General features: G+C 39.8%; 1 protein-coding gene across 1 annotated transcript in view; it reads right to left on the bottom strand.

The window, feature by feature from the left end:
- Positions 1-574: 574 nt before the first annotated feature.
- Positions 575-17,183, bottom strand: part of EGLN3 (egl-9 family hypoxia inducible factor 3) — a 42,541-nt gene continuing 25,932 nt past the window's right edge. The window contains exons 2-5 of the mRNA XM_036736839.1: positions 9,646-9,765; positions 7,961-8,097; positions 6,540-6,613; positions 575-5,244 (exon numbers count right to left, since the gene is read on the bottom strand). Of these exons, the coding sequence (XP_036592734.1) occupies positions 5,213-5,244; positions 6,540-6,613; positions 7,961-8,097; positions 9,646-9,765 (363 nt within the window). The 3' untranslated portion in view covers positions 575-5,212. The remainder of the gene's footprint in view (positions 5,245-6,539; positions 6,614-7,960; positions 8,098-9,645; positions 9,766-17,183) is intronic.

Below are 17,183 nucleotides of genomic sequence, written 5' to 3'. Positions count from 1 at the left end.
GGGAAGGCAAGTGTTTAAAAAAAGGTGGGGAGGGGAGGAATAAATCCTTTGCTCATATCAGGCACAGTCTTACAAAGAATAGCAATATGCCAGAACCAATGTTTAAACTCATTGCAGTGCCTAAGGGAGAGTTCTAAATTCAATACAGTAGGGAAACCACAAATTTTTCACTCCAGATGGCAAGTGCTCCTTAGCTATGATGTGTGTATGTTCACACCTAACAGCTAATACCCAGAACCCAACAGAGAGCAGGGCTAATAATGTTCAGCTCTGGCCAAGAGATGCTATGTCTCTTGGAGGATCATCTCCTTTCCACTGAACATTTTCTCTTCTGGCTCCCTCCTCCCCCAAGTCTCAAGTCAACCCATTCATTATCCCCTTATTGGTAGTTTTATGGTTGTTGTGTTCCAGTCATGTGTCTGACACTTTGGGGTCCCATTTGAGATTTTCTTGGAGAAGAAACCAGAGTGGTTTATCATTTCCTTCTCCGTCTCATTTTTCAGATGAGGAAACTGAGGCAAACAGGGTGAAATGACTTACCCAGGGTCACACAGCTAGTAGGTGCCTGGGGCCAAATTTGAACTAGGGAACTTCAGGAAAATGAATCTTCCTGACTCCAGGCATTCTATCCACTGTCTCCTACAGTTTAACAAATTAAATGGAGTATAGTTAAGAGTTCATTGGATTAGCATCAATCCATCAATCAATCGAGATTCAGTGCCTAATATGTGCCAGACACTGTGGTAAGCATGGGGGTTGCTTACTGGTGAGTGTGTGAACTTGGGCAAAAAAATCACAACCCCTCTTAGCCTTATAGCAATGTAGAATGTAACTACATTTACTTCCCTCCAAAGGCTGTCATGAGGAAAACACGCTGAAATGCTGAATAAAAAAAAGCCTGCTGGGCTTGGAGTCATTGGAACTGGATCTGAACCCCAAACTCTGCTTGTGTGACTGTGGAGAAGTCATTTAACCTCCCTGAGGCTGTTTCTTTATAGGTGAAACGGCAACGGTGACCTAGATAACTTCTAAGTTTTCTTTCAAACTCTAAAACTATAATTTTTTTAAGATGAGATTTTCTCTGACTCAACAGCAGCACTGAGGAATTCTCAGGAAACAAACAAAAAGAAATTTTGCAGTTTTTTGTTGTTCATACAAAATGTAGAAATACTTAATACACAGATGCATATGACCTCATTCTAATGTAATGGTCTTGTGGAACCCTTTGGCAGACTGGCAATGCCTATACGGACTTGTCTCAGAATGTTTTTATATGCATCAAATAAAAATACATAGGAATACCAAGGAAACCAATTCTATTGAAATCATTATCAAAATACTTTTTAAAAATTCATGGACCTCAGGTCAAGATCCATGTTCCAAAGTCAGCCTTAAAAAGATAATTTCAAGGAAAAGACAGCCCAGGTGCCTTTTAAAATACAACCATATTTCTTGTTATTTCATAATGACTGAAAATGGTCATTCTAAAGTTGTGTAGAGATACAGAGCAAAGGGTCAGAAGGACCCTTTTAAAACTTCCTGTTCATTTTCTCGACTTGACGATGAGCACACTGAGCTATATTATCTCAAGAGTACCCCCTTTCAGCTTTAAGATTTGAGAACCTGGGCAAAACTTTCATCTTCTCTTCACTAAAGCTGGCCTTATGGCAAAATACTGCATTCCCCTAAAGTAATCCCGGCCATTTATCAGCTAAGAATTGATGGATGGATAACCCTAAACCTGTTCCAACTACTGGAAAAATGAATCATTTGCCCTGCTCACACTAGCTGCAGACCTTCACATTTGGAGCTGGTAGAATGAGTTTAAAAGATTCTTTTATAAATTCTTTAACTGTGTCAGCTGTTTTTTAAACTGAGGAGGGCATAGGACAGGCAATTACTGTCTTTAAAGTAATTATTTAAGACTCGTCTTTCTTTAATGCTGAGATTCTCTAAAGCTACATAGCTGATCATTCTCTCTGTCAGCTCAAGAGTTCTAACACTAAAGAAACCAAGGCCATTTTGGGGTCTCCTCACCATAGCTGACCATTTCAGGGGCCAAGCAAATATTTGAAAAGAAAGCACCTTAAATCTCTATATTTTGTAAGCTATTTTATAAAGACTATTGACCCTACATGGGCATTTCCCATCACTACTTCTTTTAAAGGAAATATTAGGACTAAATGATCAGCCATAATAAGGACAATTCTGCTACTAAGAAGCCAGAGTAATTTAAAAATGAAAAGATATCAGGTTCAAACAGATGATCCATAATTTAGACAGCTCTGCATTTAATTGGTATTAACTACTCTACTGTAGATCTATTTACTGAACTGAGGTAAGACTTTTTACTCTCATGAAATTGGATCTTTGGATCAAAATTCAATCTACTGCTAAGGACCCTGCACTATTTAGATGATGTAATGGTTAGGAAGGCTCTTAACATTTCCATTGCCAGGAATACAAATGAAATTGATTTGATTACTCAACAAATGACTTTCCCTTGGCAGTTTGCAGTCCTTCCCAAACAACAGGGTCTAAGGGAATAACAAAAAACGGTCCCTGGGTATATGGTTTCATCTTCAACCTGTTCTGGGCTTGATTTCTAAGGGGATAATTCAGCCAAACAAATCAGCCAAGGATAAAGTAGATTATTTTGAACATTTATTGTATAGTACCTTTCTCCCAAGGGTTTAGGTAGGATATAAGAAAAATCAGACCTTGGACAAGTTTAAAAAAAAAAAAACTTGCCAAAAAAAAAAATGAAAGACAACTCACAGTACCAGGGCTGTACTATTTTAATAGCCTGCTACTTGATCAATTAATCTGCATTTATTCCCAGTAATCAGATGACCCATTAGTGTACATGAGGAAGACTGGGGAAAAGCTTTAAGTGAATTTTGTAGGCTTTTGGGCTACCTCCAGAATAGCCAATGGAGGAGTTTGTGACCACTGGAAAGCAGCTTAACCTATTGGTTCCCCAGGCAACCAAGGTTATAAGATGCAAAAGATAATGCCGATGCATTGGTAAAGGAAATTCCTCACTAGGAGTTCTCTATACTGATGAAATCCCCCAAAAAGAAAAGGAAGGGGGAAAAAAACCCCAAAGCAAAACAGCCAACTTCAAAATATATAGTTACTGCTTGTTGCCAGAGTAGCTAGTACACCCCTTTTTCTCTCACTGTGATATTTCAGTTAATTGTCAAGGATCCTTTCTCAGTGCAACTGAAGCTACATTCATCAGAGCTAAGTTTATATTCTTAATGATCCAAGGTAGAGTCTGTCTTCCAACTTCCAACAGCATGTTCTACAACACTCCACCATTTGGTGAATAATCAGCTCAGTTTTGTTCACCAAACCAATCATGACACCAAAAGGACTCTAGAATTTATCTCCTGGGTTCACAAATGTATGACAGTAGAAAGTTGGGTACACACACACACAAACGGAGAAGAAAGGAAGGGACACATTTTTATGTGTCCAAAGATATATGTAGAAAAGCTTGATGTGGGGCCAGATGGAGATGGCAACACTTGTCTGAGGCTTTTCAACCATCAATTAAGGCAAAGTTAAACTTATGATTTTCCCCAAGGAATCCAACATGGCTACCTAAAGAAAATGAAAGTGTTTCCCATTTTCCTTCTTCACTGTTAAGGGAAGGGAAATTAAACAATTTCGAGTAAGATACAAAAGGGAATACTAGAAGGTACCCCAAAGAAAGGTGAAAAAAGGCCACAATGGTGTTGGAAATGGATTATTAAGATGAGGGAAAGTGCTCCCTCGCACAGTCATAGAGAACACAATTTTTTTTTTCCCACAATTTCACAATTACACCTAGGTAAATATATGACCCCTGTAATACTGACAATAGGAGTGAGACTGATGTAGCAAGGTCTAGCCAAAATGCTGGTTGTGGGAATGAAAGCTGATAGAGATAGACAGAGTTGAGTGACTCAACGTAGGTTTTTTTCTTCCATAAATTTTTTATTTCTATTTTTTTTTAATATAGACTTTATTTTTCACCCCACTTTCTCAAAGGAAGGTGTCCTCATTTTTTTAAAGGAGAAGACATTACTAATTTTTCTGAGACCTCCTTCCCACCAGAACCCAGTGGAGACACATATGGTCTGAGGCCCAATGGAACCATGTTACTATCTAACCTCTTGACAGAGAAATGACGGTTCAAGGATGAGAAATATAATTTTGGACATAACCAATGCAGCAGTTTGTTCTGTTTGATGAGGCATATGTTATACAAGTATTTGTTTTTCTTTTTTTTTTAATGAATACAGGGGAAGATGGGGAGAGAAAATTTTTGTTAACTACAAAAAAAGTACTGTTAACCAGAGATCTGGTTTCATTTTAACATAATTATGGATTGCTACTAAGGTCCAGACAAGATTTTTACTCTTAGATTCACAACTCTACCTTATTAAAGAAGCAGTAAGACAATGCTGAACTTTTAGTCTTGGCTAGACTCCTGGGGAACCAACCTCTTGAGGGAAAAAAATAAAAAGGGAAGTAAACGGTACTTCTATCTCATACAAGGTTAATATTTTCACCCATCTTGAGCAGCGGCAAGAAGCCTTTCTTCCGAGATCAGGAAGAAAGAACAAAATAAGAAGTGTTCAGACAACAAGCCATATGTGAAAGTATTACAATGACAAGGACAGCCCTTTGTAGAAACGGCGAAAACACACACTTGAGCCAATGCTACAGAAAGTCCATCCAATGATGTCTAGCTGAGTGGCGCACTAGGAACCCTAAACGCTTTCCTTAAGCCAACCTCTCACGTTGCTTCCAGAGGCAGCATTTCTTGGCAAAGCTTTCTTTCAATCCGAAAAGTTTACATAAAGTGCAAATAAGATTTGTTCCCTCCCCTATGTTTCCATGTTCATCATCTTTACAACTGATGTAGCCAAAAAGTCATCTGCTAAACTTGTTCAATGGGTCATTGCCCCACGGTATTTCTGGAGTAGGCAAATCTTCAAGTTCTTCCAAAGTCACAGAGAGTGTCTGGTGATGAATAGAGTCCTGGCAGAAGAATGCTGAGTACCACAGGCAAGATGAGAGACATGAACGGTGCATCTCTAGCATGTGGGAAAGAGTGTCCTTCCCCCAAGTCAACGAAGAGGTCATCTTTGGATCTTGTTGCTTGCAGACAGTTCAGAGACAGTGTTTCTGAAAAGAACAGTGCCAACCAATCTCCACGTCAGTCCTCACTTGGGGAGGTTTCTGTCTTCCCTGTGTTGGTGACAGAAATAAGAACTGAAGGTTAGGAAACTGGATTCTAACACAGTTGTATAGGAGGGAGGGGAACAGAAGTATACAAATTAACCTGTGTAACCTGTATCACAAGCTATCTCATCTTAAGCTTAAAAAAAACAACAATACAAAAACCTACAAGTACTTGTGATAGGGTCATCCTCACTAGATTTTCATAAGACTAAGTGACCACTAAAGTAAATATGGAGGTTTTCCAGCCAATTTTTTAACCATGGAGGTACATTGACAGTTTTTTTCCTGAAATGACATATAAATCAACAAAAATTTATTAAGTACTTCATATATGCCTGGCACTGTGCTAGGTGCTGGGGAAATAAATACAGAGATTAAAAACAAGCCCTACTCTAAAGGAGCTTATGGGATAAGGCCAAGCTCAGAGGACTATATAATAAATATGATTTATCATCATCTCCTCTTTCATTCCTACAAACCAGCATTTTGGTCAGACCTTGCTGCCTCAGTCCCAATCCTGTTACAGAGGTCATATGTTTACCCCCAGCTTTTATTGTGAAATGTTCTTTATGATGGGGGGGAGGGGGGGAAGAGGGGGGCAGGCGGGCACACCTCTAGTTGTCCTGATCTATATCTTGCCACTGGACCCAGATGGCTCCAGAGATGGAAGTGAGGCTGGTGACTTGGCACAGCCCTCCCTCACTTAAATCCAAGTCACTTGCATGTCATGGCACCACCTTCCTGATGTCATGGTCCTCTTCGAGAAGGAAGGACAAACTGATAACAATGACCGAACGAGGGGACGCTTTCCCTCATCCAAAGCCTCCATTCCCCACACCCCTGTGGCCTTTCTTTATCCTTCTTTGGGACACCTTCTCTGTTCCCATTTGTATCTTACTTAGATTTCTCTCTCATTTTCCTACCCATACACTGAAGAAGGAAAGTGGGAAATACTTCCATTTTCTTTAGGTAGAGATGTTAGATTTCTAGGAGAAAAAATCACAAGCTTAGCTCTGCCTTGACTGATGGAGGAAAAGACTCAGACAAGTGCTGTCATCACTTCTTGTTTGAGCTGTTTTGTACAAGTCTATTCTGAGGATCTAATGAGTAGATGCTTTATAATTCATAAAACAGGATAAGAACACATGACATTATTATAAAAATGTCATTATAAACTATGTTGAGGAGGAGGAGAACGATGATTGCTTCCGACATTGTGTAAGCAAAAATGATGATGTTTTTTTTTTAATTAAAAAGACCCAAGACAAGTTCCCCTTGGAGAAATTTGGAAGAAGACCTACCAGTTAAATTCCTGAATTTCTTTTTGGCTTCTGCCCTTTCCTCTGCATCAAAGTACCAAACAGTCATAGCATATCTGTGAAAGGCAAGGGAAATGAGGTTGAGATGAAAAGTGTGGAAATAAGGCACATGTGTTAAATGTTCACATGTGTTAAAAGCCAAACACTGAAACGTTTCCCTCCAGTATCAAAGGAATGCTTTAATTTTACTGAAAAAGGGTTTTTTTAGGTTCACTTATATTTACTTCCTACCACAGATTTACAATTCTCAATCCTGCTTTCTGCCTTAGCACTGACAAAAGGCAAGTTTGCTCTTGTCATTCCTCTCAACCCATAATGGAATAGCTGGTCATGACCAAAAGTGCTTCCAACTTCTGAGACGATGGTTTAAGAACCATTTTCCTATTATTTCTACATCATCGTTTTTCCAAAAGGACTTACAAATTATTTTTATTGGTTTATTACCAGGGAAGTAGTGGTCTGAGGTACTTACTAGAAAGCATATTAGAGGGGCAGCTAGGTGGCGCAGTGGCCAGAGCACAGGCCCTAAAGCCAGGAGGACCTCATTTCAAATCCAGCCTCAGACACTTACTAGATGTGTGATCCTAGGCAAGTCACTTAACCCTGAGTGCCTTGCCAAAAAAAAAAAACCACATTAGACAACTAAGAGATCTGGGTTTTTACCCCTGGCTCTGCCATAATGTGCTGTAGAAACCATAAACATATCAACCTATCACTGACAAGAAACAAGGAGTCTGATTCTCCTACTCTCTATTCCAAGCCGAAGCCCAAATACACTAACATCGTTTAACTTTCTTGGGCCTCTGTTTCTTAAGGGGGGATTGGATTAGATTAGATGAGAATGGAGCTAATATAGCATGTCTTTTGCTTAAATATTTATATTTGGTACAAGTCAGAGTTGGGGAGAAGTGTCATCTAAATAAATGAAACTGTAATAAAATATATAAAATAAAAATTTTAAATGAAATAATTTTTTTTAAAGTTTACATTTGATATTTCCTTTGGGCTAATTTTCTCTCCACCCAAAAAAAAGAGAGAGGGAGGCAGGAAATTAGAGGGAAACTCAATATTTCATTTTTAATGAGTATTTCACAATGACAGCTCTGGTTTTCTCAAACTTATATATCCAAGATTTTTGCTTTAAACACATTCAGTATAAGAAAATAACTATAGCATGATTAACTGTTCAAGGTCACACAGGAAGCCAAATAAGGGCCTCAGTTTCTTCACCTATAAAATGACAGTTAGGGGTGGGGGTCGGGGGAGAAGATTGGACTACTTATCTAAGATCGTTTCCTGCCCTTTAAAAAAAAAAAAGTATGTGATCCTGTTTGGAAACAATGATTTGGTTACTCCAGAAGAAAATCTGTCCTAGGGGGTGTTTGTCATTCTCAGTGTTTTACCTTGTAGCATAGGAAGGCTGTACTTCATGTGGGTTCCTACGATCTGACCAGAAGAAGAGTAGCCTGTCAAAAATAGGTTCCACATCTGCTATAAAGGACTTTCCTTCTGGGAATATCCGAAGAATCCCACCATGCAGCTGAAAAACACAATAAAGGTTATTTCCTGAGCACAGATATAATTCCCCAGCTGGGATGAACATACTAGTGTACTCTCCTACTGGTGAAGAAAAGGGAGTCTGATTCCCCTATACATGCTTGTGCATGTGTATACACACACACATTCTTCACTGGAATGTCGCACCATATACCTATTTGTGACCTCAGCTAAATCTTTTCATCTTACTGTATCAGATATTGAGTGACAACATTATACATGAGTAAAGAGAGGTAAAATTTTGTGAGTCTTTGACTTCAAAATGTAGTGCTATGTGAAGGCCTCCAGGACAATCACAAGATAATTTGGGGGACATAAAAGTAACATATTTGATAGGGAGAAGGAAAAGACCTGTGGTTTTATTAGCTGAGTGAGGAAACTCCTCCTACCGATGCAGGTTGGCACCTTCTCTGCAATTCAAAGAGTCTGTGAGTGGACTAGAACACTGAAGGCTTACGTGACTTTTGGGGGCAAACAAAGTCAGTAGGTATATTCATGGCCAGTTCTCTATCCACAATGCCATGGTGCCAATGCAACATATTGGACAATTAAAATTTTAAAAAAAATTATTATTGTTTCAAAATTTGATGTGTGTTAAGAGACACACTTTAGCTTCATCGTGTTGGAGGAAGGAAAGCGGAGAGGGAAAAGATGAACTTTCCCCTGGTGTTTTCATCCGCTCACTGTTTTTCTTGCTGGTTTAATAGCTTCTCTGGCCCCCAAACAAAAACCTTAGAACTTCTCTGAGGCAGCCTGTGTCTGACCCCAACTGACAGGAAGTAGAGATGCTGAAGATTCAGAAGCCGAGTAAGCTGGAATAATTCCCTCACTTCCCAAACTACTAAATCATTCTTGAATTTTCAAAAATACCTCAATCCATATGCATCACTTTTTAAATCTAGATAAGCATACACATAAGTTACATATATCGGAGAACAGATAAAATGAGCCAAGATTCTCTTGGAGTTCATACCCATATACTAAACCATGGCAAGTGGCCACTGATGAGATATTTTATTCTGTGTGAGAGAGGCTGTGTGGGAAATTCTCTCTTGGGGATGCTTTTATATCCTAGAGCATCAGTTTTGTGAAATTCTCTCAATATTGCTGCTGGGAGGAAAAGTGTATTTTGTTGCTACTAATTAGGTTTCGGCAGTCTAAGTCATGTCAGCTCTGGCTGGGCTCAAAATCTGATCCCTCTGCTCTGAAAGACAAGTAATCAAGGATGGGACTTTTTTTTTTTTTTGCAGGGGTGGTGGGGAGGTAGGGTGGTTACTAATTCAGCTTTACAATCATTACTTCTATCCTAGCTCCTTCAGTCTAGATTTTCAAGGATGGGAGGACAATTTCCCCCAAAATACTATGGAAAGGCTCCTCACTGGAAGATAATGAACATCTTAGTATTTTCAAAGTTTTTCCTAGTTCTAATTTATGTGAATTTTTCCCCCAAAACTAATTCTTAGCATAATCCTCTCCCTGTGCCCTGTGCTCAATGTACATTTATACATAGTCCAAAAAGTCCCCAAAGTACCTTGGAATCCCAGTTCTTGTTCAGATAGTAGATGCAGGTGATACAGCGTCCGTCTCCATTGGGATTGTCTACATGTCGAACATAACCGGTCCCATTCCCAGGATAGCAAGCCACCATTGCCTAATAGACAGATTAGACAGAGCACTTATCAAGGGTTTCCTGTATGCCCAGTGCTGATCTAATCACTAAGGATATGAATAAAAGTCAAACAAGACAGTCCCTGCCCTCAAGGAGCTTATATTCAAACGGGGGAAAGACAACATATAAAGGGGAGTTGGAGAGTTGTTTTGGATGGTGGGTTGGTGGTGGAGTACACACAGTGACACTGAGAAATGCGGAGATAAATAAGGAGCTGTTGACACAGCTAATTGTTCTCCAGACAGAATCCTATTAATAAAGGTGTTCCAATTGAGACTTTTGGGACATCCTCTATATCACCATTTACATTTGTTTATATGCAGTCTTTGGTATGTGGTGGCTTACTGTTTTTCACAATTAATTCTCCCTTGATGTAGAATTTTCAACATAAAAAAAATCCAACTCATCCCTGTACCCACCACTGAACACTATTTCCTAAATTCATAACCAACAGTAGTATCTTTTCAGTGGGCAATCTTGGAAGAAAGTCAAAAACTGAAGTACCCAGGTGAACAAGGAATACCGTACTACGCCTGCCTGTCTTTGGCATTCTAAGAAGTTCAGGTGGTTAGAATATTATGTTTGAGATACAGTCACAGGCAGCACAAAGCAGAGAACGCATCATCCTGAAGTCATAGGAACCTGGGTGCTCCCGGAAACTGCTTTATGCAACTCTGAAATCACTCAGGTGTTTTTTGTGGGATTTCCTAGTCCAAAAGGTAAGGGTTGAACTTCAGTTTCCTCATCTGCAAAATGAAAGACAATAACCTTCCTCACCCTTTCCTCATTCTTCCCACAATACCTCCCAAGTACTCCACTTCCTCCTAGCTGCACACGTAAGCAATCAAACATTTCTGAAACTTCTTTGTTTTTTCCTTGCTAATCATTTTCAGATAGTCAAGAGGCTTCTCTGGAAGAAACCAGAAGCCAAGCCCCAAACCCAATGTGAATTACTAGACAACACAAACTCAGTGATGTCATGGACATTTTTGTAGAGGACAAGGGCAAAAAGGTACTGCTAAGTATCATACCTGTCCCTTAGAGTAAGTATTTTGAAATTAATTTTTTGTTCTGAACATAACAAACATCAACCAAGAGGAACATTTCCAAATATAGAGTCAAATAGAAAAAAGGAGGATTGAACATGAAACTGTGAATCTCTATTATACACAGCTTAATAAGTTTCCTTTTTAACATATTACAGTATAAATTCAACCTGTAACTTTCTTTATTTGTTGTTTTGTTTTGTTTTTAGAGGGGGGAAGGCAGGGCATTTGGGCTTAAGTGACTTGCCCAAGGTCACACAGCTAGTAAGTGTGTCAAGTGTCTGAGGCCGCATTTTAACTCAGGTCCTCCTGACTCCAGGGCCGGTCCTCTCTACTCATTGCACCACCTAGCTGCCTCCACCCTCCCTCCCCCCCCCCCCCCCCCTGCCCCGGCCACCACTGCTTTTTTTTAAAGAGGGAAACCTGTAACTTTCAAAGCTTTATTCTTGGTCATTTTCTTCTGCTCTTTTCTGTACATTAAAAAAAAATATGTTTCCATGAACTCTCTTTTCCTTCCTTCCTTCCTTTTCTTTTTCTATCTCTCTTTTTCTCCTTCCTCTCTTTCTGCAAACCTATCAATACTGCCCCTCACCCCCACCGAAAAAGAAAAGAAAACCCTTGTAACGAATTGGCATTGTCAAGCAAAACTTTCCCACATTACTATTTCTGAAAATATTAAAGGTACTTTTTTTTCTTTTTCCTAAAGCATATCTCATTAAGAATTTGTACATCCTGAGTCAGGGAAACAGATTAGCAACACAGGCTGGAAGTCCTTTGCCTCCTAATTCAGTTCCTAAGCGGCTAGATCAGTCGTTCTTTCAGCCATTTTAAAACCTAGAGCACACACATCTAGCAGGATCTTCAGGTCATATTTCCTGACAAGTGAAATCTCACCATCATTGGGACAATGGTCGAGATTACACTCAAGGCACAGAAGGGAAACCAACAGTCTGCCAAGTCATCGCAACTAAGAGTCCTTGGAAAGCCTGGGCTGCCCTTTAAAATGCTCCCAACTTCCTGCTACTCTGTTCCTACTAGAGTAAAAAGTAAGTAATGGTAATTTTGGCTTGGATGTAAACTACAATACAAGGAATTAAACGCATTATTTCACAGTATCACCTCATTTTAGAAAGAGCAAGGGGATCTAATAGTAGCCAACATTTATACAGCTCTTACTAAGCGCTTTACAATCATTATTTAGTCTGATCCTCATAACAACCCTGGGAGGTAAATGCTAATTATTATCCCCATTTTACAGATTTGGAAACTGAGGCAAACAGAGGTTAAATGACTTGTCCAGGTTCACAGAGCTAGCCAAGTGTCTGAGGTTAGATTTGAACTCAGGACTTCCTTATTCCAGGTCGGGTGTTCTGTCTGCTGCATCACCAGGGCTTTAATGCCATTTTATTTTCAAAAGCCATAAAAAAAGGTTCTGGGCCACACGGGAAAGGCCAAGGGCTTTTCCTTTGTGGGGTCCAGATACCAAAGACACGGTCTTTTCCTTTTAGGGGTTCAGATCTCATCCCCATTATTGTCACAGATTTGGGGCTGGCATGGGATCTTAGAGACCATCTGGTCCCACCTCCCTGTAAAGTGATTTGTACAAAGCTGTAAAATAACACAGGCAGCTAGGTTGCGCAGTGGATAGAGTGTCGAGCCTGGAGTTAGGAAGACTCATAACTTCCTGAGTTCAAATCTGGCCTCAGACACTTCCTAGCTGTGTGACCCCCAGGCAAGTCACTTAACCTTGTTTACTTCAGTTCCTCCTAGGAAATAGTAAGCCACTCCAGTATCTTTGCCAAGAAAACCCCAAATGGGGTCACAAAGAGTCAGACACGACTGAAAAACAACTCAAAGACAGGAAGGGAAACAACAGTCAGGATTTGAACCCAGGCCCTCCAACTCCAAATCCTGAGCTCTTTGCATGTTTGGGAGGAGGAGCTTTGCAAAGCAAAAACAAAATCCCCAGTAACAGAAGAGGTTTAAACCTTTCAGAAAATCCTTGCGCAGTTTTCATAGTGGGAGCCCCTTCCTTGCCTCAATGAAGAATAAAGTCAGTATCTCCCATGAAGGCTCCTATCCTTAGTTGGTAGTGTTAGAAGAATAAAATACTGTCCAAAAGCCATCCCCTATAAATTACAGGAATGCCCCACAACCCAGAGAACTCTTGGATCTCTCTTTCACTCTCCACATACAACACACATAGTGTGAGTCGCCTACACACAGATAGCAATTGCAATTCATGGGTTCAATAGTTACTCATTGAGCTCTGCTGAAGGAGAGATCCCAGGCTCTAATAACTAGCCGTGTGACCTCTGGGCTTTAGTGTTTAGTGAAACAATTAGACCAGATCATTCCTAAGGACCACAGATCAGCTCTAAATCTCAGGGTCCCTCTATGATCAATTAGGGGCGGGGATGGGGGGTGGGGAGGAGAGGAGTGTCTCTTGGAGCTTCTATCAGTATTTTTGAACACAAAAAAGAAATGGATTTGGAGTTTCCTGTGGCATAGTGGGCATCATGGGAATTTGGTACCTCTTTCAATAGATAAGAATTTAGGATCATGTGAATGAATGCTTTGCAAGACGACTTGAGATTTGTAAAAGGTCATAGAGTACTGTCTGTGTTTCTTTCTGTCCTCACTTTTCAAAAACTGCCTCAATGATGTGCTTTTCTGTGAGTTGGAGGGGAGGGTACAACCTTATTGAATATGCCTAATAAGAGAAAGAAAGAAATAATATAGAACAGCTACTACTTACCTCTGGAAGAGAGCCATTATTTTAAGAACTTTTCTTTTCACAATGTGGGTGATAGATTTCAATATTTTAAGAGCTCTTGCATTTCACTAATGTAGGCACTACCTCTTCAACCCCTTCATCCCCTAATTGTAGAGATTCTTAAGCTGAGGTCTCTGATCTTTTTTTTTAGTAACTATAATATGATTGGATAGTTTCTCATGTAATCTTATGCATTTTATCTTATGCAATTAAAAATATTATTCTGAGAAAAGATCCATAGCAGGGGTGGGGAACCTCAAGGTCACATGTGGCCCTCTAGGTTCTCGAGTGCAGTCTTTTGACTACAATCACTTGAGGACCTAAAGGGCCACATGTGGCCTTGAGGTCACAGTTTCCCCACCCCTTGTTCTTACGCTTCTGCCAAACAAATCATAACACCAAAAAAAAAAAGTTTAAAAAAATCTAAGTAATTCATTTCAGGAGTTGCTTTGGCCAAATAATGACCACAAATCATAATCACCCATCATAATTATATGTAGTTGGGACAGGATAAAAGAAAGAACAAAACCTCAAAATTCTTGAAGGATGATTCTGTAGAGAAGCAAACACGGAATGAAAGGGTCAGGAAACATGGACTGCAGCCTTAACTCTACCACCAATTAGATGCATGAACTTATGCTAGTCTCCTCTCTAGGAAAATAACAGTGTTGGGCCAGAGGATCTGAGGTCCCTTCCAGTTATGACATTCTGTCTTTTGTATAAGTGAGCCAACATTTTCAGGACATCGTTTAGTATATCATATGCTATATTACAAGATCTAATTTAGAAAAGAATATGGCATCTTCCAGCACTCCCACCACCAAGTGGGAAGCTCTTTTTAAAAAAAATTTTAAATGTTTTATTTGCCATGGTAAATTAGAATCAAGGTGGAAATCCTAGTTTTAATGAAGTTTTGTCTTGTTTACAAATCTTTTTGAGAGATTTGCGCGGAGTCAGAACATCCCACCACCACCCAAGAGTTTGTGATTGCCCAGTGCCAACGCGTGGGGAAGCAGAAATGTAAGTTATTTCTTTTTCTTTTCTTTTTTGTAAATAGTGTTCTATTTTTTTCCAATTACTTGTAAAGATGGTTTTTAGCATTCATTTTTTATAATATTTTGAGTTCCAAATTTACCATGGCAAACAAAACATTTTTTAAAAAAAGAGCTTCCCATAAGGTGGTAGTGTTCCTAGAAGATGTTCTGCTTTTCAGCCTATCCCAACCACATATAATTATGATGGGTGATTATTATTTGTAGCCATTATTTGGCCAAAGCAACTCCTAACATGAATTACTTAGTTTTTTTTTAAACCTTTTTTTTTTTGGTGTTATGATTTGTTTGGCAGAAGCCTAGGGACCAGGGGTGGGAAAAAAATTGGAACTCAAAATCTTATAAAAATGAATGCTGAAAACGATCTTTACATGTAATTGGAAAAAATAAAATACTATTTACAAAAAAGAAAAGAAAAAGAAATAACTTCTACTTCTGCTTCCCCACACATTGGTACTGGGTAATTGCAAACTCTTGGGTGGTGATGGGATGTTCTGACTCTACGCAAATTTCTCAAAAAGATGGTGAATTACAATACAGCTGAAAACCCTAGTTTTAATGAAGTTTTTGCCTTATTTGCCTCCCTCTCCTCTTCCCTCCCCCTTCCCCAAGACAGCAAGCAACCTGACACAGGTTATACATGAAAATGGGAGGATCTTTACCTAAGTATTGGCTGGCATGCTACAGAACTTAAAATTCTGGTTCAATTTCCATGGGTATTATGGGAAGGGAGAGGAAGTTCCTAGGACCAGTAATCGCAAAGGTAAAATATTCATCCTTTCTGGCTTGCACCTGATGTCATTTGACTAAAGCTTGAAACAATGAAAGGAAATCATTGTGAGCCTCCTAGAGCCTGTTGAAACTATATCCAATTTTATCAGTGTTGCCTGGCTCAGTGCCATCGGAGACAGAGGTCTGGATTCCCAGCTATTTGCCTGGAATTCCCAACATATTCTAAAGTAACCAGAGAAACCTAAACAAGCAGCCTGAACATTATTTTTGTAACCGGCCATGATGGATGCCAATATGCTGCACGAGGCCACTCCCAACATCGGAAGCTAAGCAGGTCAACTGAGTTGCTGTCTCCGCCTCCCTCAGCTGGGTGTCGGGGTATTGGAGCATAGGAAGGAGGGGAGAAGACAGCTTCAAGACAATAAGAGTCTTGCCAAAGTGCCTTGATTACAGTGCGACAAACACGCAAAGCAATACTTGAAAGGATGCTACTGACTTTTTAATTTCCTCAAATGCCAAGCTATATCTCTTGAAATGGCCTTAAGTTATAAAATTTTCATGTTGATTTTAACCATATCTCTGATTTTATTGGCAAGGGGGGCTCTCAATAAGGAAACCCTTCCCTGAAACTTATAGCTTCCTGGGGTACTGAGAGGTAAATGACTTGCCCCGAGTTCCGTTAATGTGTTCCTTAAGCATCTCCCTACCATATTTTCTCAACTCTGATCTTCACCACCATCTGCCCTTCAACTGGAACTTTGGACTCTCACCCTGGGACACTGGGATGTGATAGATAAGTTGTCGTTTCCATCTTGTTCCAAAAAGACCTCCCCTATACTTCCTAACTATCACTACATCATGTCATCTACATTATGCCTATCATCCTTATCTCCCTCCTACCAGAACTCCAAATACCAACCATGGGAAAGTTAATAGCTAAGCTTCTGCCTTATCTTGCCCAGAACCAGGTCTCCCAGTCTCTTCCTGGCCACCTCCATACCACATGGTACCCCACCTCCCTTTGTTCCCCCCAGCTCGCCTTTAAGTGTTTTCTTCCCTCATTAGAAGGTAATCTCTTTAATGCAAGGATTGTCATGCTTGCTTTCATTTGTATCTTCAGTAAGTACTTAGTAAATGCTTTATATAGCCATTTATGTCTCAGAGGTGAGACTTCCTTACTTAGAGGTAAGGTCTTCCTTACTGCCAGACTAGCTTTCTATGACTATGCCATATGGCCTTTCTAATAAATAACTTAATTAGGAGATGGTAACCACAAAATAAAATGTGGGACTACTTCCTTGTGATATAATGACCTTCCAGCCAATAACTGCTAAAGGCCTTTGACCAAGCCTCTTGGAATGCAGCTCCACGGCTGATCCATTGCCATGGGCTCCTCTTCTCTGTGGCCTGCAGAACCAAGACACCAACGACAAGCTCCAGGAACCCTAAAGAGAGCAAAATACCCTAGGGCCATAGTTGTAGAGTTGGAAGGGGCTTCAGAGACCATCTGGTCCATTTTTTAGATAAGGAAACAGAGGCTGTCCAGTTCAGAGTCAGTGTCAGGGCTGGACCTGAGCCTTGTCTCAGGTCCCCAATCCAGGAAGTCAAACACCAGAAAAGGTGAACATTCCCAAACTGACATTACAGAATAGAGATGACATTTTCTTGTATGGTTAAGGAAGAAATGTCTTGAAGGCCACACTCTGCATTCCCAACCTAGAAACCAAGTTCCTTTAAACATCAATCAGATTTATTATTAATCAAAATTATCATTTGATAATTGAAAGGAAGAAA

This window comes from Trichosurus vulpecula, chromosome 8 (genome assembly GCF_011100635.1).
Source record: "Trichosurus vulpecula isolate mTriVul1 chromosome 8, mTriVul1.pri, whole genome shotgun sequence".
Taxonomy (NCBI): Eukaryota; Metazoa; Chordata; class Mammalia; order Diprotodontia; family Phalangeridae; genus Trichosurus; species Trichosurus vulpecula.
This window is presented reverse-complemented; position numbering and strand designations above follow the sequence as displayed.